Here is a 27,745-nt window from a genome sequence, read left to right as displayed (position 1 = left end):
GGATATGATCTCCATGTATAATACATAAGGGGGGGTATGATCTCCATTTATAATACATAAGGGGGGATATGATCTCCATGTATAATACATAAGGGGGGATATGATCTCCACGTATAATACATAAGGGGGGATATGATCTCCATGTATAATACATAAGGGGGGATATGATCTCCATGTATAATACATAAGGGGGAGATATGATCTCCACGTATAATACATAAGGGGGATATGATCTCCATGTATAATACATAAGGGGGGATATGATCTCCATGTATAATACATAAGGGGGATATGATCACCATGTATAATACATAAGGGGGGATATGATCTCCATGTATAATACATAAGGGGGATATGATCTCCATGTATAATACATAAGGGGGGATATGATCTCCATGTATAATACATAAGGGGGATATGATCTCCATGTATAATACATAAGGGGGGATATGATCTCCATGTATAATACATAAGGGGGGATATGATCTCGATGTATAATACATAAGGGGGGGATATGATCTCCATGTATAATACATAAGGGGGATATGATCTCCATGTATAAAACATAAGGGGGATATGATCTCCATGTATAATACATAAGGGGGGATATGATCTCCATGTATAATACATAAGGGGGGGGGATATGATCTCCATGTATAATACATAAGGGGGGATATGATCACCATGTATAATACATAAGGGGGGATATGATCTCCATGTATAATACATAAGGGGGGATATGATCACCATGTATAATACATAAGGGGGGGATATGATCTCCATGTATAATACATAAGGGGGGATATGATCTCCATGTATAATACATAAGGGGGATATGATCTCCATGTATAATACATAAGGGGGATATGATCTCCATGTATAATACATAAGGGGGATATGATCTCCATGTATAATACATAAGGGGGGATATGATCTCCATGTATAATACATAAGGGGGATATGATCTCCATGTATAATACATAAGGGGGGATATGATCTCCATGTATAATACATAAGGGGGGATATGATCTCCATGTATAATACATAAGGGGGATATGATCTCCATGTATAATATATAAGGGGGGGGATATGATCTCCATGTATAATACATAAGGGGGGATATGATCTCCATGTATAATACATAAGGGGGGATATGATCTCCATGTATAATACATAAGGGGGGGTATGATCTTCATGTATAATACATAAGGGGGGATATGATCTCCATGTATAATACATAAGGGGGGGATATGATCTCCATGTATAATACATAAGGGGGGGGATATGATCTCCATGTATAATACATAAGGGGGATATGATCTCCATGTATAATACATAAGGGGGGATATGATCTCCATGTATAATACATAAGGGGGGATATGATCACCATGTATAATACATAAGGGGGGATATGATCACCATGTATAATACATAAGGGGGGATATGATCTCCATGTATAATACATAAGGGGGGGATATGATCTCCATGTATAATACATAAGGGGGGGATATGATCACCATGTATAATACATAAGGGGGGGATATGATCTCCATGTATAATACATAAGGCGGGATATGATCTCCATGTATAATACATAAGGGGGGGATATGATCTCCATGTATAATACATAAGGCGGGATATGATCTCCATGTATAATACATAAGGGGGGGATATGATCACCATGTATAATACATAAGGGGGGGATATGATCACCATGTATAATACATAAGGGGGGATATGATCTCCATGTATAATACATAAGTGGGGATATGATCTCCATGTATAATACATAAGGGGGGGATATGATCTCCATGTATAATACATAAGGGGGGGATATGATCTCCATGTATAATACATAAGGGGGGGATATGATCTCCATGTATAATACATAAGGGGGGATATGATCTCCATGTATAATACATAAGGGGGGGATATGATCTCCATGTATAATACATAAGGGGGGATATGATCTCCATGTATAATACATAAGGGGGGGGGGGGATATGATCTGCATGTATAATACATAAGGGGGGATATGATCTCCATGTATAATACATAAGAGGGGATATGATCTCCATGTATAATATATAAGGGGGGATATGATCTCCATGTATAATATATAAGGGGGGATATGATCTCCATGTATAATACATAAGGGGGGGATATCATCTCCATGTATAATACATAAGGGGGGGGATATGATCTCCATGTATAATACATAAGGGGGGATATGATCTCCATGTATAATACATAAGGGGGGGGGGGATATGATCTCCATGTATAATACATAAGGGGGGGGGGATATGATCTCCATGTATAATACATAAGGGGAGATATGATCTCCATGTATAATACATAAGGGGGGATATGATCTCCATGTATAATACATAAGGGGAGATATGATCTCCATGTATAATACATAAGGGGGATATGATCTCCATGTATAATACATAAGGGGGGGATATGATCTCCATGTATAATACATAAGGGGGGATATGATCTCCATGTATAATACATAAGGGGGGATATGATCTCCATGTATAATACATAAGGGGGGATATGATCTCCATGTATAATACATAAGGGGGGGGATATGATCTCCATGTATAATACATAAGGGGGATATGATCTCCATGTATAATACATAAGGGGGGATATGATCTCCATGTATAATACATAAGGGGAGATATGATCTCCATGTATAATACATAAGGGGGATATGATCTCCATGTATAATACATAAGGGGGGATATGATCTCCATGTATAATACATAAGGGGGGGTATGATCTCCATTTATAATACATAAGGGGGGATATGATCTCCATGTATAATACATAAGGGGGGATATGATCTCCACGTATAATACATAAGGGGGGATATGATCTCCATGTATAATACATAAGGGGGGATATGATCTCCATGTATAATACATAAGGGGGAGATATGATCTCCACGTATAATACATAAGGGGGATATGATCTCCATGTATAATACATAAGGGGGGATATGATCTCCATGTATAATACATAAGGGGGATATGATCTCCATGTATAATACATAAGGGGGGATATGATCTCCATGTATAATACATAAGGGGGGATATGATCTCCATGTATAATACATAAGGGGGGATATGATCTCCATGTATAATACATAAGGGGGGATATGATCTCGATGTATAATACATAAGGGGGGGATATGATCTCCATGTATAATACATAAGGGGGATATGATCTCCATGTATAAAACATAAGGGGGATATGATCTCCATGTATAATACATAAGGGGGGGGGATATGATCTCCATGTATAATACATAAGGGGGGGGATATGATCTCCATGTATAATACATAAGGGGGGATATGATCACCATGTATAATACATAAGGGGGGATATGATCTCCATGTATAATACATAAGGGGGGATATGATCACCATGTATAATACATAAGGGGGGGATATGATCTCCATGTATAATACATAAGGGGGGATATGATCTCCATGTATAATACATAAGGGGGATATGATCTCCATGTATAATACATAAGGGGGATATGATCACCATGTATAATACATAAGGGGGATATGATCTCCATGTATAATACATAAGGGGGGATATGATCTCCATGTATAATACATAAGGGGGATATGATCTCCATGTATAATACATAAGGGGGGGATATGATCTCCATGTATAATACATAAGGGGGGATATGATCTCCATGTATAATACATAAGGGGGATATGATCTCCATGTATAATATATAAGGGGGGGGATATGATCTCCATGTATAATACATAAGGGGGGATATGATCTCCATGTATAATACATAAGGGGGGATATGATCTCCATGTATAATACATAAGGGGGGGTATGATCTTCATGTATAATACATAAGGGGGCTATGATCTCCATGTATAATACATAAGGGGGGGATATGATCTCCATGTATAATACATAAGGGGGGGGATATGATCTCCATGTATAATACATAAGGGGGATATGATCTCCATGTATAATACATAAGGGGGGATATGATCTCCATGTATAATACATAAGGGGGGATATGATCACCATGTATAATACATAAGGGGGGATATGATCACCATGTATAATACATAAGGGGGGATATGATCTCCATGTATAATACATAAGGGGGGGATATGATCTCCATGTATAATACATAAGGGGGGGATATGATCACCATGTATAATACATAAGGGGGGGATATGATCTCCATGTATAATACATAAGGCGGGATATGATCTCCATGTATAATACATAAGGGGGGGATATGATCTCCATGTATAATACATAAGGCGGGATATGATCTCCATGTATAATACATAAGGGGGGGATATGATCACCATGTATAATACATAAGGGGGGGATATGATCACCATGTATAATACATAAGGGGGGATATGATCTCCATGTATAATACATAAGTGGGGATATGATCTCCATGTATAATACATAAGGGGGGGATATGATCTCCATGTATAATACATAAGGGGGGGATATGATCTCCATGTATAATACATAAGGGGGGGATATGATCTCCATGTATAATACATAAGGGGGGATATGATCTCCATGTATAATACATAAGGGGGGGATATGATCTCCATGTATAATACATAAGGGGGGATATGATCTCCATGTATAATACATAAGGGGGGGGGGGATATGATCTGCATGTATAATACATAAGGGGGGATATGATCTCCATGTATAATACATAAGAGGGGATATGATCTCCATGTATAATATATAAGGGGGGATATGATCTCCATGTATAATATATAAGGGGGGATATGATCTCCATGTATAATACATAAGGGGGGGATATCATCTCCATGTATAATACATAAGGGGGGGGATATGATCTCCATGTATACTACATAAGGGGGGATATGATCTCCATGTATAATACATAAGGGGGGGGGGATATGATCTCCATGTATAATACATAAGGGGGGGGGGATATGATCTCCATGTATAATACATAAGGGGAGATATGATCTCCATGTATAATACATAAGGGGGGATATGATCTCCATGTATAATACATAAGTGGAGATATGATCTCCATGTATAATACATAAGGGGGATATGATCTCCATGTATAATACATAAGGGGGGGATGTGATCGCCATGTATAATACATAAGGGGGGATATGATCTCCATGTATAATACATAAGGGGGGATATGATCTCCATGTATCATACATAAGGGGGGGATATGATCTCCATGTATAATACATAAGGGGGGATATGATCTCCATGTATAATACATAAGGGGGGATATGATCTCCATGTATAATACCTAAGGGGGGGGATATGATCTCCATGTATAATACATAAGGGGGATATGATCTCCATGTATAATACATAAGGGGGGATGTGATCTCCATGTATAATACGTAAGGGGGGGATATGATCTCCATGTATAATACATAAGGGGGGGGATATGATCTCCATGTATAATACATAAGGGGGGATATGATCTCCATGTATAATACATAAGGGGGGGATATGATCTCCATGTATAATACATAAGGGGGGGATATGATCTCCATGTATAATACATAAGGGGGGATATGATCTCCATGTATAATACATAAGGGGGATATGATCTCCATGTATAATACATAAGGGGGATATGATCTCCATGTATAATACATAAGGGGGATATGATCTCCATGTATAATACATAAGGGGGGGATATGATCTCCATGTATAATACATAAGGGGGGATATGATCTCCATGTATAATACATAAGGGGGATATGATCTCCATGTATAATACATAAGGGGGGGGATATGATCTCCATGTATAATACATAAGGGGAGATATGATCTCCATGTATAATACATAAGGGGGATATGATCTCCATGTATAATACATAAGGGGGGGATGTTATCTCCATGTATAATACATAAGGGGGGATATGATCTCCATGTATAATACATAAGGGGGGATATGATCTCCATGTATCATACATAAGGGGGGGATATGATCTCCATGTGTAATACATAAGGGGGGATATGATCTCCATGTATAATACATAAGGGGGGATATGATCTCCATGTATAATACATAAGGGGGGATATGATCTCCATGTATAATACCTAAGGGGGGGGGGATATGATCTCCATGTATAATACATAAGGGGGGGGATATGATCTCCATGTATAATACATAAGGGGGGATGTGATCTCCATGTATAATACATAAGGGGGGGATATGATCTCCATGTATAATACATAAGGGGGGATATGATCTCCATGTATAATACATAAGGGGGGGGGATATGATCTCCATGTATAATACATAAGGGGGGGATATGATCTCCATGTATCATACATAAGGGGGGGATATGATCTCCATGTATAATACATAAGGGGGGATATGATCTCCATGTATAATACATAAGGGGGGATATGATCTCCATGTATAATACATAAGGGGGGGATATGATCTCCATGTATAATACATAAGGGGGGATATGATCACCATGTATAATACATAAGGGGGGATATGATCTCCATGTATAATACATAAGGGGGGGGGATATGATCTCCATGTATAATACATAAGGGGGGGATATGATCTCCATGTATCATACATAAGGGGGGGATATGATCTCCATGTATAATACATAAGGGGGGATATGATCTCCATGTATAATACATAAGGGGGGATATGATCTCCATGTATAATACATAAGGGGGGATATGATCTCCATGTATAATACCTAAGGGGGGGGGGATATGATCTCCATGTATAATACATAAGGGGGGGGTATGATCTCCATGTATAATACATAAGGGGGATATGATCTCCATGTATAATACATAAGGGGGGATATGATCTCCATGTATAATACATAAGGGGGGATATGATCTCCATGTATAATACGTAAGGGGGGGATATGATCTCCATGTATAATACATAAGGGGGGGATATGATCTCCATGTATAATACATAAGGGGGATATGATCTCCATGTATAATACATAAGGGGGGGATATGATCTCCATGTATAATACATAAGGGGGGATATGATCTCCATGTATAATACATAAGGGGGGATATGATCTCCATGTATAATACATAAGGGGGGATATGATCTCCATGTATAATACATAAGGGGGGATGATATGATCTCCATGTTTAATACATAAGGGGGGATATGATCTCCATGTATAATACATAAGGGGGGATATGATCTCCATGTATAATACATAAGGGGGGATATGATCTCCATGTATAATACATAATGGGGGGATATGATCACCATGTATAATACATAAGGGGGGGATATGATCACCATGTATAATACATAAGGGGGGATATTATCTCCATGTATAATACATAAGGGGGGATATGATCTCCATGTATAATACATAAGGGGGGATATGATCTCCATGTATAATACATAAGGGGGGGATATGATCTCCATGTATAATACATAAGGGGGGGATATGATCTCCATGTATAATACATAAGGGGGGATATGATCTCCATGTATAATACATAAGGGGGGATATGATCTCCATGTATAATACATAAGGGGGGGATATGATCACCATGTATAATACATAAGGGGGGGATATGATCTCCATGTATAATACATAAGGGGGGATATGATCTCCATGTATAATACATAAGGGGGGATATGATCTCCATGTATAATACATAAGAGGGGATATGATCTCCATGTATAATACATAAGGGGGATATGATCTCCATGTATAATACATAAGGGGGGGGATATGATCACCATGTATAATACATAAGGGGGGATATGATCTCCATGTATAATACATAAGGGGGGGATATGATCTCCATGTATAATACATAAGGGGGGGATATGATCACCATGTATAATACATAAGGGGGGATATGATCTCCATGTATAATACATAAGGGGGGATATGATCTCCATGTATAATACATAAGGGGGGGGATATGATCTCCATGTATAATACATAAGGGGGGATATGATCACCATGTATAATACATAAGGGGGGATATGATCTCCATGTATAATACATAAGGGGGGGGGATATGATCTCCATGTATAATACATAAGGGGGGGATATGATCTCCATGTATCATACATAAGGGGGGGATATGATCTCCATGTATAATACATAAGGGGGGATATGATCTCCATGTATAATACATAAGGGGGGATATGATCTCCATGTATAATACATAAGGGGGGATATGATCTCCATGTATAATACCTAAGGGGGGGGGATATGATCTCCATGTATAATACATAAGGGGGGGATATGATCTCCATGTATAATACATAAGGGGGATATGATCTCCATGTATAATACATAAGGGGGGATGTGATCTCCATGTATAATACATAAGGGGGGATATGATCTCCATGTATAATACGTAAGGGGGGGATATGATCTCCATGTATAATACATAAGGGGGGATATGATCTCCATGTATAATACATAAGGGGGGATATGATCTCCATGTATAATACATAAGGGGGGGATATGATCTCCATGTATAATACATAAGGGGGGATGATATGATCTCCATGTATAATACATAAGGGGGGGATATGATCTCCATGTATAATACATAAGGGGGGGATATGATCTCCATGTATAATACATAAGGGGGGATATGATCTCCATGTATAATACATAAGGGGGGATATGATCTCCATGTATAATACATAAGGGGGGGATATGATCACCATGTATAATACATAAGGGGGGGATATGATCACCATGTATAATACATAAGGGGGGATATTATCTCCATGTATAATACATAAGGGGGGATATGATCTCCATGTATAATACATAAGGGGGGATATGATCTCCATGTATAATACATAAGGGGGGATATGATCTCCATGTATAATACATAAGGGGGGGATATGATCTCCATGTATAATACATAAGGGGGGATATTATCTCCATGTATAATACATAAGGGGGGATATGATCTCCATGTATAATACATAAGAGGGGATATGATCTCCATGTATAATACATAAGGGGGATATGATCTCCATGTATAATACATAAGGGGGGATATGATCTCCATGTATAATACATAAGGGGGATATGATCTCCATGTATAATACATAAGGGGGGGGATATGATCACCATGTATAATACATAAGGGGGGATATGATCTCCATGTATAATACATAAGGGGGGATATGATCTCCATGTATAATACATAAGGGGGGGATATGATCACCATGTATAATACATAAGGGGGGGATATGATCTCCATGTATAATACATAAGGGGGATATGATCTCCATGTATAATACATAAGGGGGGATATGATCTCCATGTATAATACATAAGGGGGGATATGATCTCCATGTATAATACATAAGGGGGGATATGATCTCCATGTATAATACATAAGGGGGGATATGATCTCCATGTATAATACATAAGGGGGATATGATCTCCATGTATAATACATAAGGGGGGATATGATCTCCATGTATAATACATAAGGGGGGATATGATCTCCATGTATAATACATAAGGGGGGGGATAGGATCTCCATGTATAATACATAAGGGGGGGGGATAGGATCTCCATGTATAATACATAAGGGGGGATAGGAGTTTCATAGAGGACAGATTGTTGGTGCCACATAGCTGGTGTCTCTGTGACTGAAGTCACCAATTGATTTGCTGTGTCACCAGGTTCAGTATCAAAGCTTATGGCGTTGTATACAATTTCTGAGAAAACGGCGTCTGATAACCATAAGCACCGCCCACATGGTCAGCTGACCGAAAGAGACAAAAAGGGCATTGTACAGGATTGTGACCCGGAATAAGGAGACAACAAAAGGGACTGCAGTGCTCAGTCTTCACGGGACTCAGGCTTCACGGGACTGAGAGTGAGCTCTGCATTCACGGATACAGCAGTTGTATTCTTGTTCCAGAATCGGACAGTTTGTCAGAAAATGAGTATCCTAAAGGGGTCGCAGGCTTTGATTTCAATCTGGTGGAGCCTTTCACTAGAGAGGTTAAAGAGGTTGCAGGTCAGATGTATAGGAGATTCCTCGAAATGTCAGGAAACACTTTCCCAATCTCAGAAAAGAGCCAGAATCCTTTCCCTTCGTTGAGGAACTGGAACAAGGTGAGTAGCAAAGCCTGCTGAATAAAAGCATCAATAACAGATCGTCCCAGTTATATCCTCTAAAAGAGTCAATTTGCTGCTTTCTTCTCCGTTTGCAGCGGCACCTTGCAAGGCACGTCACCCTTCCTATGAAGGACGTAGTCACCCTTCCTATGAAGGACGTAGTCACCCTTCCTATGAAGGACGTAGTCACCCTTCCTATGAAGGACGTAGTCACCCTTCCTATGAAGGACGTAGTCACCCTTCCCATGAAGGACGTAGTCACCCTTCCTATGAAGGACGTAGTCACCCTTCCTATGAAGGACGTAGTCACCCTTCCTATGAAGGACGTAGTCACCCTTCCTATGAAGGACGTAGTCACCCTTCCTATGAAGGACGTAGTCACCCTTCCTATGAAGGACGTAGTCACCCTTCCTATGAAGGACGTAGTCACCCTTCCTATGAAGGACGTAGTCACCCTTCCTATGAAGGACGTAGTCACCCTTCCTATGAAGGACGTAGTCACCCTTCCTATGAAGGACGTAGTCACCCTTCCTATGAAGGACGTAGTCACTTTTAAAGGTGCGATAAATTACAAGATGGACCTTGTACGCATGTTTACAAAGCGGCTGGGCGTGCCTGCAGACCAGCAAACCCCCCCCCAGCCAAGAGAAGGTTTTACAGGACAATCACAGCCCTTAGGAGTTAAAGCTGGCAGGTGACTTCAGTGGATGTGATTGGATGTTTGGTAAGGGCAAAGTTAGGCATCAAAATCTAACTAGTGCGAAATCCCTGCAATAGTAACAATCTCTTCGGTGGTAAGCTGGATTCAGCCATAGCAAAGGTGACAGGAAGCAGGTCCGGCTTTATTCTAAAATAAAAAACATAAAGCCGAGAGAGGTCCGTCATTCAAATGTCACCTTCTGGACAGATACACTATATTGCCAAAAGTATTGGGCTCGGCCTCCAAATCATGTGATTCAGGTGTTCCAATCTCTTCCCAATCATGTGATTCAGGTGTTCCATTCCCCTCCAAATCATGTGATTCAGGTGTTCCAATCCCCTCCCAATCATGTGGTTCAGGTGTTCCAATCCCCTCCATATCATGTGATCCTGGTGCTCCAATCCCCTCCATATCATGTGATTCAGGTGCTCCAATCCCCTCCAGATCATATGATTCAGGTGTTCCAATCCCCTCCAAATCATGTTATTCAGGTATTCCAATCCCCTCCATATCATGTGATCCAGGTGCTCCAATCCCCTCCATATCATGTGATTCAGGTGTTCCAATCCCCTCCATATCATGTGATTCAGGTGTTCCAATCCCCTCCATATCATGTGATTTAGATGTTCCAATCCCCTCCATATCATGTGATTCAGGTGTTCCAATCCCCTCCATATCATGTGATTTAGGTGTTCCAATCCCCTCCATATCATGTGATCCAGGTGTTCCAATCCCCTCCATGGACACAGGTGTATACAATCAAGCCCCTAGGCATGCAGACTGCTTCTACAAACATTGGTGAAAGAATGGGTCGCTCTCAGGAGCTCAGTGACTCCAAGCGTGGTCCCGTGATAGGTGGCCACCCGTTCAATAAGTCCATCAGTGGCATTTCCTGGCTACTAAATATTCCACGCTCAACTATTAGTGGGATTATAACAAAGTGGAAATCACTGGGAACAACAGCCACTCAGCCACCAAGTGGTAGGCCACGTCACATGACAGGGCGGGGTCAGCGCATGCTGAAGCGCACAGTGCGCAGAAGTCGCCAACTGTCTACAGAGTCAATAGCTAAAGACCTCCAAACTTGGTGTGGCCTTCAGATGAGTCCAACAACAGTGCGTAGAGAGCTTCATGGAATGGGTTTCCATGGCCGAGCAGCTGCATCCAAGCCTTCCATCACCAAGTGCAATGCAAAGCGTCAGACGCCGTGGTGTAAAGCACGCCGCCACTGGACTCTAGAGCAGAGGAGACGTGTTCTCTGGAGTGACCAATCACGCTTCTCTGTCTGGCAATCCAATAGACGTGTCTGGATTTGGCGGTGGCCTGGAGAACGGTACTTGCCTGACTGCATTGTGCCAATTATTATTATTATTATAATACAGTATTTATATAGCAGCAGAAGGTTTGCTCAGCGCTGTACATTATAGTGGGGACAGAACATGAGACAATACAGTAACAATACAATACACGAGGGGTGCGAGGGCCCTGCTCTTTTGAGCTTACAATCTAGGAGGGAGGGGATGGTGGTACGGGAGGAAGTGGCTGTGGGGGATAGAGTGGTAGGAGGAGAGGAGGAGATCGGCTGTTAGGTGAGGGCGGGGTAGGCTTCCCTGAAGAGATGGGTTTTCAGGGTGCGCCTAAAGGTGAGGAGGGTAGGTGACAGTCTGATGGATTGGGGTAGTGAGTTCCAGAGGATGGGGGAAGTCCTGGAGAAGTCCTGCAGTCTGGCGCGGGAGGTGGAGACCAGGGAGCTAGAAAGTAGGAGATCTTGTGAGGAGCGGAGAGTGCGTGTTGGGTGGTATTTGGGTATCAGGTCGGTGAGGTAGTTTGGGGCAGCATTATGAATGGCTTTGTATGTCAGTGTTAGTAGTTTGAATTTGATGCGTTGGGCAATCGGGAGCCAGTGGAGGGAATGACAGAGGGGGGTGGAGGACACTGAGTGGGGGCCAGTGGAGGGAATGACAGAGGGGGGTGGAGGACACTGAATGGAGGCCAGTGGAGGGAATGACAGAGGGGGGAGGCAGAAGCGGAGAGGTTGGTGAGGTGGATGAGTCTGGCTGCTGAGTTGAGGATAGACTGAAGCGGGGATAGTCTGTGATGAGGGAGGCCGGTGAGGAAGGAGTTGCAGTAGTCCAGACGTGAGATAATAAGGGAGTGAACGAGTTGTTTAGCAGTGTCTGGGGTTAGGAACAAGCGGAGTTTGGAGATGTTGCGGAGGTGGAGCCTGCATGAGTTTGCCAACGATTGGACATGGGGTTGGAAGGGCAGGTTTGAGTCCAGAGTGACACCTAGGACTTTGGCTTGTGAGGTGGGACTGATGGTGGCGTTGTTGGTCGTGATGTAGAGGGTGGGGGGGAGGGGGGCATGGGCTGGGGGGAAAATCAGGAGCTCGGTATTGGAAAGGTTCAGTTTGAGGAAATGGAGCGACATCCAGTCTGATATGTCGTTCAGTAGGTGGGTGATTCGGACGGAGACTGAAGGGGTGAGGTGAGGGGTGGAGAGGTAAATTTGCTTGTCATCGGCGTAGAGGTGATAGTTGAAGCCGTGGGAGTGTATCAGTTTGCCGAGGGAGGAGGTGTAGATGGAGAAGAGAAGGGGCCCTAGGACAGAGCCCTGGGGGACCCCAACAGAGAGGGGGAGAGAAGGGGAGGTGGTAGCATTATAGGTAACGCTGAAAGAGCATTGGGATAGGTAAGAGGAGAGCCAGGAGAGAGCGGAGTCTCTGATGCCAAGGGAGTGTAGTTTATTAAGAAGGAGGGGGTGGTCGACTGTGTCGAAGGCCGCGGAGAGGTCAAGGAGTAGGAGGACTGAGTAGTGGCCATTAGCTTTGGCGGTTAGCAGGTCATTGGTGATTTTGAGTAGGGCAGTTTCGGTGTAGAGGACAGAAGCCAGACTGTAGTGGACCAATTGTAAAGTTTGGTGGAGATGGGATTATGGTGGGGGGGTGTTTTTCAGGGGTTGGGCTTGGCCCCCTAGTTCCAGTGAAGGGAACTCTTAAGGCGACATTTTGGACAATTTCATGCTCCCAACTTTGTGGGAAGAATTTGGGGATGGCCCCTTCCTGTTCCAACATGACTGCTCACCAGTGCACAAAGCAAGGTCCATAAAGACACGGAGGAGCCAGTTTGGGGTGGAGGAACTTGACTGTCCTGCACAGAGTCCTGACCTCAACCCCATAGAACACCTTTGGGATGAATTAGAGCGGAGACTGCGAGCCAGGCCTCCTCCCCCGACATCAGTGCCTGACCTGACAAATGTGCTTCTGGAAGAATGGTCCAACCTTCCCATAGACACCCTCCTAAACCTTGTGAACGGCCTTCCCAGAAGAGTTAAAGCTGTTATAGCTTCAAAGGGCGGGGCCAACTCAATATTGAACCCTATGGACTAAGACTGGGGGGCCATTAAAGGTCATGTGTGTGGAAAGGGCGGGGCCAACTCAATATAGAACCCTACGGACTAAGACTGGGGGGCCATTAAAGGTCATGTGTGTGGAAAGGGAGGAGCGAACTCAATATTGAACCCTACGGACTAAGACTGGGGGGCCATTAAAGGTCATGTGTGTGGAAAGGGAGGAGCCAACTCAATATTGAACCCTACGGACGAAGACTGGGGGGCCATTAAAGTTCAGGTGTAAAGGCAGGTGCTCCAATACTTTTGGCAATATAGTGTATAAAAAAATCAAAGTCTTCCAGGCCAAATAGGGACTACAGAAAGAATTGGAAAGGCACCCAAGCTTCTTTGCAGTTGCACAACAAAAATCATTCTGAGAGTGTGCCTGTCCAGAATGTGAGGGTGGAAGCCAGATAACCAATGCAGTCTACCAGGCTCCCATCTTCAGTCAACAGGCAAGAAAATTTTAGTCCAGTATGTGACCATTTTACTTCACAAAAGGGCAATAGTCGAAGTCCCAAGTTCCCAGAAGGAAAAGGTTTCTACTCGCCTTTGTTTCTAGTAAAAAAAAAAAAAGACAGGAGGTTTACGTCCAGTTTTGGACTTAAAGAAATTCAGCAGAAGAATAGAACTGGAATTCTCCAATATAGAGAGTCTTCAGTTGATTCTTCTTTCGAAAAATCTAGGAGACTGGATGCTCTTCGTAGATTTATCAGATGCACATCTGCATGTGCATATTCACCTGGCCTATCAGAAGTTACTCTGCTTTGCAGTCCATCATATTTTCCAGTTTTGGAGCCTTCCCTTCTGGTTGTCCACCTCTCACAGGACTGAGGGAGAGAGGAATGGATGTTCATCATTACCTGGACAATGTCCTTCTGGCCAGCTGTCTGGAAGCTCTTGTCCAGCAAAGGGAGATGTTCTTACACAAGAACATCAGGATTACTGCTGGTTGAATTGGAAGAAACGCAATCTCTCTCAACTCAAAAAATGGTGTTTCTGAGGGCACTATTGGATACAGAAAGGAACATTGTAGAGCTTCCACAGGAGATGGTGGCACCAAAAACACAGAAGTTAAGTGTGCCTGGGAGCAGTTTCTCTTCCAGCCAGACAATGCCTTTGTCCACCATAGAGACGAAGATGATTTGGTGTCAGTAAGCAGAGCTATAGGCAGCGCTGATTTTATTTTTCCTGTTGGGGGGTTCAATTTAGCACTATTTGCTCAGTAAAAGGTTTCCTTTTTTTATTTTTTCAGGATTCCAGAGGAGATCTCACCCCCCAACCCCCAGGTAATGTGTTATGGACATCTAGTTGTGTACAATGTTGTCTGGAGGACATGGTGGTGCCCACAGAGGCCTTAGAACATAAGACTGTAACCACAGTGGTCATAGAATGCAGGGCTGTGGATAAGGGGGCACCACCAGTCCTCCTGTACGGGGCCCAGGCCAGCAGGGGGGCTCAGGCAGATGGGTGAACTGGATGTGGGCAGGGAGGGTAATTGGTAAAACAGGAGGCAATTACTGGAACCGACCTCCTGTATGGCTGTAACAGAACCAACCCAGCCTGCGCTGAGTACTTCCATTAGAACACTGCTTTCCCGTCCGAACACCGACCACAGACACCACCATACAGGACGAGACGACACTAGTCTGTCCGAACAACAACAACAGGCACCACAGCCGACCATACAAGACTAGACGACACCAATCTGTCCGAACACCGACAACAGGCACCACAGCCGACCATACAAAACTAGACGACACCAATCTGTCCGAACACCGACCACCGACACCACTGCTGACCATACAAGACTAGACGACACCAGTCTGTCCGAACACCGACCACAGACACCACTGCTGACCATACAAGACTAGACGACACCAGTCTGTCCGAACACCGACCACTGACACCACCGTGGACCATACAAGACTAGACGACACCAGTCTGTCCGAACACCGACCACTGACACCACCGCTGACCATACAAGACAAGACGACACCAGTCTGTCCGAACACCGACCACAGACATCACCGCTGACCATACAAGACAAGACGACACCAGTCTGTCCGAACACCAACCACTGACACTACCGTGGACCATACAAGACTAGACGACACTAATCTGTCTGAACATGAAACTCTTTATTTGAAACTCAAACTGGCTTTTTATACACTCAGGGTGCAATCCCCCCTCCCTGCATAATGACACAGGGCGGGGCAATCTACATTTAGTAACAAGAGACACACCAGCAGACAGTCCCATCAGGAGGGAGGGCTGCTGGAAACACCCCCCACCAAGCCAATATACATAAACACATACATCTCATAATAGTTTGCTGCCAAGCCAGACACACTATAGAACAATGGGATGCAACCACATGGCATTAAACAATCAACAACCCCCCATCCCAATATTAGGACAGATCACCCTGTACCCCTAACAGGCACAGGGTGACTTACACATAAGAGGGATATGGGGAGCTGAGACAGGGGTCTCCCCACCTCTCCAAAGGGAGCTGTGTTCCATGGGCCCCCCACCCAAAGTGAGCTGTGTTCCATGGGCCCCCCACCCAAAGTGACTCTCATCTGCAGCAGCTGAAAGCCAGCTTCTTCTCCTCTCCCTTCCGCTGGCTTTCAGCTGCTGCAGAGAGAGAGTCATACAGGGGATGGCTTCCAGTAATAGCCCCCCCACACTGCACACATAACCCTCCCCATGCACCATATTTTTCCATCTGCTGTTCAGGCACCCCAGTGAGCCCCCACACCGGCAGTCCTGCCAGCTTCCCTCTCCTTCCCACCAGCAGCTGCAACCACACAATAGGACCCTCGGGGAAAAGGTCCGGTAAATATGTCATATTTACCAGCACCTTCCTTTCCTGAATGAACACAGTGAGTGATTAGTATCAATCTCTCACTGTGTTCAATCATAACATGCATAGTAAGCTGTGTTTCTTGTTTGTTTGTTTTTTTTGGTGGGGTGGGGGGGGGGCTGTCAGATTGGCTGTATGGTTTATAACAGCAGCCCTGATAGGACGCCATGGGATTGATTTACTACAGGCAATTAGACTGAGTGCAGCTGCTACAGAGCTTAGTAAATGGGCAGAAGCTCTACTGACTTCCATCATCCAATCAAAAATGCTGTCTTTGCACGTGATTAGTTATTCTTTACACAGTGAAGATTTACCTCCATTACTAAGCTCTGGAGCAACTGCACTTCCAAAGTGCACAGTCTAATTGTCTTTAGTAAATGCACCCCAATGACTGATCTGGCTCATGAAGGCTGAAGGAGATGGCGGTCATGGTGAATAGATGGAGTTTTACCGACATAACTGTATCAGTGGTAGTTTTATATACTGACTGTACAAAACCGTTTCATGGTTCTGCTTTGTAATTTACCAGCTGCTGAGGCTCCGAGTAACCAATCCCGGCCCGGTACAGAGGAACCCCCATCCTCTCTGATTCTGATAGAGAACCTCCAGGACAGCTGCAGTCCGGACCTGTTACACCTCCTGCTGGAGAATATCAGTGGTAAGAGTGAGAAGACCGACTTCAAGGTGGAGAGGATTCCAGAGAAACAATGTGCTGTCATCACCTTCCTGTGTGATATCGGTGAGAACCAACCCAAAGCCCGTCCCTTATGGGGTAACATACAGGAATATGGTGGTAATAAACTGTGTTTCTGCCCTGATGTTCTAGAGCAGCCATTCTCAAGGTTGTTAGGGGTTCCTTGTACCATGGCTAATTGACCTCCCAACTGGTGGTGTCTTCATATTTCCAGATCCATCACCACTGTACAGAGCCAGTAGTAAGACCAGCGATCTTTAACCGTTTCAATACCGTGCACTTTTACCCCCTTCCTGCCCAGGACAGTTTTCAGGTTTCAGCGCTCTCACACTTTGAATGACAATTGCGCGGTCATACAACATTGTACCCAAACTAAAATTTTATCATTTTCTTCACACAACTAGAGCTTTCTTTTGGTGGTATTTAATCACCGCTGGGGTTTTTATTTTTTGCTAAATTAACAAAAAAAGACCAAAAATTTTGAAAAAAACCCCACATTTTTCTTTGTTTCTGTTATAAAAGTTTACAAATAAATAATTGTTCTTCATAAATTGAGGCCGAGATGTATTCTGCTACATGTCTTTGGTGAAAATAACCCAAATTAGATGTATTATTTAGTTTGTAGGAAAGTTATAGAGTTCACAAACTATGGTATAGATCTGAATATTGATCAATCCTGAAGTACTGACAGCCAATCTAATTTCTTGAGGTCCAAGAATGTCAGAATAGTACAGATATCCCCCAAATGTCAGGACGGTACAGATATCCCCCAAATGTCAGGACAGTACAGATATCCCCCCAAATGTCAGAATAGTACAGATATCCCCCAAATGTCAGGACGGTACAGATATCCCCCAAATGTCAGGACGGTACAGATATCCCCCAAATGTCAGGACGGTACAGATATCCCCCAAATGTCAGGACGGTACAGATATCCCCCAAATGTCAGAACAGTACAGATATCCCCCAAATGTCAGGACAGTACAGATAACCCCCAAATGTCAGGACGGTACAGATATCCCCCAAATGTCAGAATAGTACAGATATCCCCCAAATGTCAGGACGGTACAGATATCCCCCAAATGTCAGAATAGTACAGATATCCCCCAAATGTCAGGACGGTACAGATATCCCCCAAATGTCAGAATAGTACAGATATCCCCCAAATGTCAGAATAGTACAGATATCCCCCAAATGTCAGGACAGTACAGATATCCCCCAAATGTCAGGACGGTACAGATATCCCCCAAATGTCAGAATAGTACAGATATCCCCCAATTGTCAGAATAGTACAGATATCCCCCAAATGTCAGAATAGTACAGATATCCCCCAAATGTCAGAATAGTACAGGTATCCCCCAAATGTCAGGACAGTACAGATATCCCCCAAATGTCAGAACAGTACAGATATCCCCCAAATGTCAGGAGGGTACAGATATCCCCCAAATGTCAGAACAGTACAGATATCCCCCAAATGTCAGGACAGTACAGATATCCCCCAAATGTCAGGACAGCACAGATATCCCCCAAATGTCAGGACGGTACAGATATCCCCCAAATGTCAGAATAGTACAGTCATCCCCCAAATGTCAGGACGGTACAGATATCCCCCAAATGTCAGAACAGTACAGATATCCCCCAAATGACCCCTTTTTGCAGAGTAGACAGTCCGACGTACTTCATAAGAGGAATGGCGAGTTTTTTGAAGTTGTATTTTTTTGTCATAATTTTTCGGAAAATTTAAAAATTAAAAAAATTATTTTCACTATTTTTTTTTTTACATACTGTCACCAGTGCAGTACAGCGTCATCATATAACTGGCATAGCGGTGAACAGGGACACTGACTGGTGACAGTATGAAAAAAAAATATATATATATTTTTTTTTTATTTTTTTTTATTTTTTTATTATATTTAATTTTTTATTACATTTTTTTTTAATTTTTTTTAAGATTTTTTTTTTATATTTTACTATGACCAAAGTAGTAACATGGTAACATTGTACTACTTTTTTTTTTTACACAATTTGCTTATAGCAAAGAATTACTTTGCTATCAGCAAGCATTTACCAGAATAATATCGATTCATTCAGCTTTTTTTTTTTTTTTTTTTTTTTTTTGTGCTTAGCTGTAATTTGGTCACAGCTAATCACATGACATGTGCATGTGATTAGCTGTGACCATTCACAGCTAGGCACTAGTATACAATGGATGGCATGAATGAAGCCATCCATTGTATACAACTGTCATGTGACCTGCTGTGATTGGTCACAGCAGGTCACATGGTACCAGCAACGGGAGCCGGTACGCGGATCTGTCATTGGCCGTGTCCGAGGTGCACGGCCGGTGACAGATCGCACTGCTGCGCCGCTCTGCATTAGCGCAAACGGCGCATGTGCGGGAGCACGCCAAATGGCGTGTACCCGGAACGGAGAGACACTTCTGAAGCCACCAAACGGCCATTGGCCGGGCGACTAATGGTTAAAGCTATCTGTAAGGGTGACTTTCTAACCATTAACCGCATGCCGCCCAGCCACTGTATATACACGGCGGCAGGGCGGCACTCGCAGACAAAACCACGTTTTAAAACGTGTGTTTTGTAAACAAATAGGGGGCGCGCGCAAGGCGCGCCGCCGCCCTATCTGTCCCGCGGATCACCATTGCAGATGTGAGTCGCCGGGTCACAGCCGGTCCTTAGCGGCTATGTCCTGGCGATCGGCGGCAAACAGTGACAGACAGCACAGCTGCAGTAGCTGTGCTGTCTGTCACTTCCCTGTCAGCTCGAGGATGAGCTGATCGAGAAGGAACAGTTTCTCTTTCTCGATCAGCCTTGTCCCGCCCAGTACACACCCCGCCCCGCCCCCTAGTAAAACACTCCCCTCACTCCTATAACCCTTCCCTGCAAAATAAAGTTAACCCCTTCCTCCCCAGTGCCATTAGTACAGTGTCAGTGTTTTTTTTTTTTGCACTGATCACTGTATTAGTGTTTTTAGGGATGTCAGTGACCCCAAGTCAGTACCCCCCAATGTCAGAATGTCCACCACAGTCCCGCCATAAGTCGCTGGTCGCCGCCATAATTCGTTGATCGCCGCCATTATTAGTATAAAAAAAAAACTAAAAATCCCAGTATCTTTCCCGCCATTTGTAAACGCTATAACTTTCACGTAAACCAATTAATTTAAGATATCCATTACAATTTACCACCAAATGAAAGCCCAATCCTGAATAAATTGCGGTATAATCCACCTGGATGTACGAAGTAGTTGTGATGATATAGACCAGGGGTGGGCAAACTTTTTGACTTGAGGGCCGCAATGAGTTCATATATTGGACCCGGGGGCCGGACCAAGAGTAGATGAATGATGTGTATGTGTCATCCATAGTAAGTATAGTAATATTCCCCCATAGTAAGCATAGTAATTCATCCCCCATATAGTAATTAATCCCCCATATAGTAATTCATCCCCCATATAGTAATTAATCCCCCATATAGTAATTCATCCCCCATAGTAATTAATCCTCCATATAGTAATTCATCCCCCATATAGTAATTCATCCCCCATAGTAATTCACCCCCCATATAGTAATTCATCCCCCATAGTAATTCATCCCCCATATAGTAATTCATCCCCCATAGTAATTCATCCCCCATATAGTAATTCATCCCCCATATAGTAATTCATCCCCCATATAGTAATTCATCCCCCATAGTAATTCATCCCCCATAGTAATTCATCCCCCATATAGTAATTCATCCCCCATATAGTAATTCATCCCCCATATAGTAATTCATCCCCCATATAGTAATTCATTCCCCATATTAAGTCCCCAAGTCCCCCCTGTGTCAATTCACTTACCTTTGCTCCTCACGTTCCTCTCGCTGTGTTCCCGCGCCGTTCCGGTGTAGCATGAAAATCTGTCTCCTATGAGGATCTGTCCCCCTCGACGTATCTGCGCATGTGCCAGTTTCAGGCATTAGCAGCCGATCGGCGATCTCCGGCACATGCGCAGATACGTCGAGGGGGACAGATCCTCATAGGAGACAGATTTTCATGCTACACGGCGGACTGTGAGAGTAGCCTAGCGGGAGCCTAGCTCCGGGGGCCGGATTAAAAGGTCCGCCGGGCCGTAGTTTGCCCATTGCTGATATAGACGGTTTTACTATCACGTCAACATTGCAGAAGCGTGTGATTGGTCTGGTGGACATTCTCTTTTTGTTCAGCGGGCTGCAGTGATGAGCCATAAAACTCCCATTTGCCTGGTGGATCTTCCATCTGATTTTTCTGTCCTTGAGTTACATATGGTGACCATTAGTATGGTAGCTCTATGGAGCACACACATAACAGTCAGTAGTGAGTGGAAATATTTATCACGACCTCGTGTATTAACCAGCTTCTTTTATGTCTCATATACAGTTGTGTTGAAAAGTTTGCCTCCCCTGGCAGAAATGGTGACATTTTAGCATTGATGATGATATAAATATGACTGATCGTGCCAAAAAACTGCCTTTCATTGAAGGATGGTGATGATATGAAGCCATTTATGATCACATGGTTGTTTGGCTCCTTTTTAGATCCTAATGATAATAGAAATCCTCCAAATGGCCCGGATCAGAGGTTTCCCTGCCCTGTCTGGCCTTGGTACAGACACACAAAGTGACACACACAGGTTACCATGGCATTTAAAGCCTGTTTACAATATGCCCGACAACACCTTTCCTCATCGGGCTTTTTTTGTGGCATTGGTGCAGTAAAGGCTTCTTTCTGGCAACTCCACCATGCAGCTCATTTTTGTTCAAGTGTCGTCGTATTGTATCTTTTTCCAGAGCAGCTTGTATTTCTCCTGAGGTGACCTGTGGGGGGTTTTCTTTGTATCCCGAACAATTCTTCTGTCAGTTGTGGCTGCAATTTTTCTTGGTCTACCTGACCTTGGCTTGGTATCAAGAGATCCCGGAATTTTCCACTTCCAAATAAGTGGTTGAACTGTACAGACCGGCATATTTAAGGCTTTGGATATATTTTTGTATCCTTTTCCATCTTTATAAAGTTCCATTACCTTGTTACGCAAGTCTTTTGACAGTTCTTTTCTGCTCCCTGTGGCTCAGTATCTATCCTGCTCAGTGCATCCACGTGAGAGCGAACAACTAATTGACTATTTGTACGTAGACACTAATTGCAAATGTAAAAAGCCACAGATGTGGGAAATTAACCCGTTAATTGCCATTGTAACCTGTGTGTGTGTCCTTGTGTGTCTGTACCAAGGCTGAACATTCCAGGGAGTGGAGACTTCTGATCTGGGGGGGCGGAGACTTCTGATCCAGGGGGTGGAGACTTCTGATCCAGGGGGTGGAGACTTCTGATCTGGGGGGGCGGAGACTTCTGATCCGGGCCATTTGAGGGATTTCTGCTATTATTAGGATTTAAAAAGTAGGCAAACCACTATGTAATAATAAATGGCATCCTATCATCACCATTCTTACATAGAATTGACAAAATAAAAGTGCAGCGCTACAAACAATATCCTTCTAGCAATTAAATCGAAGTGACTGGTAAACAAAGAAATTGTCCAATGACTAGCAAAAAAAATAATAATAATAATTGTCCAATGCAATAGTGTCAGATGTGGTAATCAGTTCAATTATGGAAAAACGTCCAAAAACGCTGGTGTAATCCAATCAATATCGAGGAGTAGGTAGATTGCCCACTTACCAGAAGCGCAATCTCAATGCGCATGTGCAGGTCACATATGGCCGAGGTCTCATGTAGGTGCTGCTTGGTAGTACCCTGGTAGTCCCTCAGTGATAAGGAGATGTTGGTCTGGTCGGATCACACTGCTCCTTGGATCCACACAGAAGCCAGTGAAATTCAAGGGTTGGCCGCCGGACCTCCTGATCCGGCGGCGTGACGTCAAGGCGTGCGAAAGGCTCCTCCTAGAAGCGTTTCGTGTCAATACACGTCTACAGTAGGGGTGATTTCGTGTATTGACACGAAACGCGTCTAGGAGGAGCCTTCGCACGCCTTGACGTCACGCCGCCGGATCAGGAGGTCCGGCGGCCAACCCTTGAATTTCACTGGCTTCTGTGTGGATCCAAGGAGCAGTGTGATCCGACCAGACCAACATCTCCTTACCACTGAGGGACTACCAGGGTACTACCAAGCAGCACCTACATGAGACCTCGGCCATGTGTGACCTGCATATGCGCATTGAGATTGCGCTTCTGGTAAGTGGGCAATCTACCTACTCCTCGATATTGATTGGAGAACACCAGCGTTTTTGGACGTTTTTCCATAATTGAACTGATTACCACATCTGACACTATTGCATTGGACAATTATTATTATTATTTTTTTTGCTAGTCATTGGACAATTTCTTTGTTTACCAGTCACTTCGATTTAATTGCTAGAAGGATATGGTTTGTAGCGCTGCATTTTTATTATGTCAATTCCAGTTGGAAAGGCTCTGTAGTTCTTTTTTAGTGCATTTGCCGCTTACGGGAGTGCGCTCACCAACCTGCCTACAACCATCCTTACATAAATGCTATATAAGCTACTGTTCCTCTAGCCCAGGGGTGGGCAAACTTTTTGACTTGAGGGCCGCAATGGGTTCATATATTGGACCCGGGGGCCGGACCAAGAGTAGATGAATGATGTGTATGTGTCATCCATAGTAAGTATAGTAATATTCCCCCATAGTAAGCATAGTAATTAATCCCCCATATAGTAATTCATCCCCCATAGTAATTAATCCCCCATATAGTAATTCATCCCCCATATAGTAATTCATCCCCCATATAGTAATTCATCCCCCATATAGTAATTCATCCCCCATATAGTAATTAATCCCCCATATAGTAATTCATCCCCCATAGTAATTCATCCCCCATATATTAATTCATCCCCCATATAGTAATTCATCCCCCATAGTAATTCATCCCCCATATAGTAATTCATCCCCCATATAGTAATTCATCCCCCATATAGTAATTCATCCCCCATATTATTATTATTATACAGTATTTATAAAGCGCCAATAGTTCACTCAGCGCTGTACATTACAAAGGGGGACAGAACATGTGACAGAACAATACCAATACAATGCAAAACATGAGGGGATCGAGGGCCCTGCTCTTTCGAGCTTACAATCTAGAAGAATATAGTAATTCATCCCCCATATAGTAATTCATCCCCCATATAGTAATTCATCCCCCATATAGTAATTCATCCCCCATATAGTATTTCATCCCCCATATAGTAATTCATCCCCCATATAGTAATTCATCCCCCATATAGTAATTCATCCCCCATATAGTAATGCATCCCCCATATAGTAATTCATCCCCCATATTAAGTCCCCAAGTCCCCCCTGTGTCAATTCACTTACCTTTGCTCCGCGCGTTCCTCTCGCCGTGTTCCCGCGCCGTTCCGGTCTTCAGGGCGGACTGTGAGAGGAGCCTAGCTCCCCTCCCCTCACGTTCGTCACGCTGCCCCGCCTACACACATCCTGACAGCCACATCCGCGGGCCGGATTAAAAGGTCCGCCGGGCCGTAGTTTGCCCATTGCTGCTCCTAGCCTCTGACTTTAAAATGTTTGGAAAACTCAAAACGGTTGAAACATCATTACCAGTATATGTCCTGTCACAATTCTGCAGCCACAATCACCGATTAATCAGTTGTTTCTTTTTACCAGATATTTTGTGGTTTGTCGAACGTTTTTCAAGAAATTCTAGAGTCCAGTCGTTTAAAATGACAGCAAAGCCTCTGGAAGAAACTAGAATGATCAGGGTTGAAGGTCTTCCCACCAACACATCCAAGGAGTACATCAGTTTATATTTTGAGAACCCAAAGCATGCCGTTCCTGGAAGTATGGAAGACACCTTGTCCATTCCTGATGAGGGCGCTGCACTGGTTACATTCTTCACTGTGGAAGGTATGTTGGATGCCAAGCTGGACATCCCTGGGTACTCGGATTACAGAATGGCACACATACTGGGATGGAGATGACCTGAAGGTCTGCATCCTATGTAAAGCATTGCTAAGTACCCAACAAATATTTGGATAGAAAAATTCCTTTTCATCCCGGGGCAAACTGAGCATCCAGAAGGGCCGGCATACAGCACAGATACTCTTCCAGTTATCACAAAAACCTTTTCTTACAAATACAAATCAAAACCCTTCTCTACACCCTATATGCAATAAATATCCAAAATACAGTGGGGATCAAAAGTTTGGGCACCCCAGCTAAAAATGTGTATTAATGTGCATAAAGAAGCCAAGGAAAGATGGAAAAATCTCCAAAAGGCATCAAATTACAGATTAGACATTCTTATAATATGTCAACAAAAGTTAGATTTTATTTCCATCATTTACACTTTCAAAATAACAGAAAACAAAAAAATGGCGTCTGCAAAAGTTTGGGCCCCCTGCAGAATTTATAGCATGCACTGCCCCCTTTGCCAAGCTGAGACCTGCCAGTGTCATAGATTGTTCTCAATCATCGTCTGGGAAGACCAGGTGATGTCAATCTCAAAGGTTTTAAATGCCCCGACTCATCTGACCTTGCCCCAACAATCAGCACCATGGGTTCTTCTAAGCAGTTGTCTAGAAAACTGAAATTGAAAATAGTTGACGCTCACAAAGGTGGAGAAGGCTATAAGAAGATAGCAAAGCGTTTTCAGATGTCAATATCCTCTGTTCGGAATGTCATTAAGAAATGGCAGTCATCAGGAACAGTGGAAGTTAAAGCAAGATCTGGAAGACCAAGAAAAATATCAGACAGAACAGCTCGCAGGATTGTGAGAAAAACAATTGAAAACCCACGTTTGACTGCACGATCCCTCCAGAAAGATCTGGCAGACACTGGAGTTGTGGTCACTATTCCACTATAAAGAGATACTTGTACAAATATGGTCTTCATGGAAGAGTCATCAGAAGAAAACCTCTTCTACGTCCTCACCACAAAAATCATCGTTTGAACTTTGCAAATGAACATATAGACAAGCCTGATGCATTTTGGAAACAAGTTCTGTGGACCGATGAGGTTAAAATTGAACTTTTTGGCCGGAATGAGCAAAGGTACGTTTGGAGAAGAAGGGGCACAGAATTGAATGAAAAGAACCTCTGTCCAACTGTGAAGCATGGGGTTGGATCAATCATGCTTTGGGGTTGTGTTGCAGCCAGTGGCACAGGGAACATCTCACGAGTAGAAGGAAAAATGGATTCAATAAAATGTCAGCAAATTTTGGATGGTAACTTGATGCCATCTGTGAAAAAGCTGAAGTTAAAGAGAGGATGGCTTCTACAAATGGATAATGATCCTAAACACACCTGGAAATCCACGGGGGATTACATCAAGAGGCGTAAACTGAAGGTTTTGCCATGGCCTTCACAATCTCCTGACCTCAACATCATTGAAAATCTATGGATAGACCTTAAAAGAGCCGTGCGTGACAGACAGCCCAGAAATCTCAAAGAACTGGAAGACTTTTGTAAGGAAGAATGGGCAAAGATACCTCAAACAAGAACTGAAAGACTCTTGGCTGGCTACAAAAAGCATTTACAAGCCGTGATACTTGCCAAAGGGGGCAGTACAAGATATTAACTCTGCAGGGGGCCCAAACTTTTGCAGACGCCATTTTTTCATTTTCTGTTATTTTGAAAGTGTAAATGATGGAAATAAAATCTAACTTTTGTTGACATATTATAAGAATGTCTAATATGTAATTTGATGCCTTTTGGAGATTTTTCCATCTTTCCTTGGCTTCTTTATGCACATTAATACACATTTTTAGCTGGGGTGCCCAAACTTTCCATCCCCACTGTAAGTCCAAAAATGTCCACAGCAAGAATAGTCCAAAATTTCAATTTTTCAATCTTCCAAGTCGTGAAGATATCCCGAATACCTCAAAATGAAAAAGAACTATATATGGTGCATTAT

At 43.2% G+C, this 27,745-nt stretch overlaps 1 protein-coding gene across 1 annotated transcript in view; it reads left to right on the top strand.

Annotated features, from left to right (window-relative positions):
* The window catches only part of LOC149434574 (protein mono-ADP-ribosyltransferase PARP14-like), a 115,942-nt gene that overhangs the window by 10,118 nt on the left and 78,079 nt on the right, over positions 1-27,745 (top strand). Inside the window, exons 3-5 of the mRNA XM_089663616.1 lie at positions 15,506-15,539; positions 17,649-17,858; positions 25,499-25,738. Coding sequence (XP_089519742.1) covers positions 15,506-15,539; positions 17,649-17,858; positions 25,499-25,738 — 484 coding nt within the window. The remainder of the gene's footprint in view (positions 1-15,505; positions 15,540-17,648; positions 17,859-25,498; positions 25,739-27,745) is intronic.

Source organism: Staurois parvus, unplaced genomic scaffold (genome assembly GCF_062004578.1).
Source record: "Staurois parvus isolate SC_StPar_1 unplaced genomic scaffold, SC_StPar_1.0 ptg001732l, whole genome shotgun sequence".
NCBI classification, from domain to species: Eukaryota; Metazoa; Chordata; class Amphibia; order Anura; family Ranidae; genus Staurois; species Staurois parvus.
Note: the sequence above shows the minus strand (reverse complement) of the source record. Positions and strands in the feature narration are given on the sequence as shown.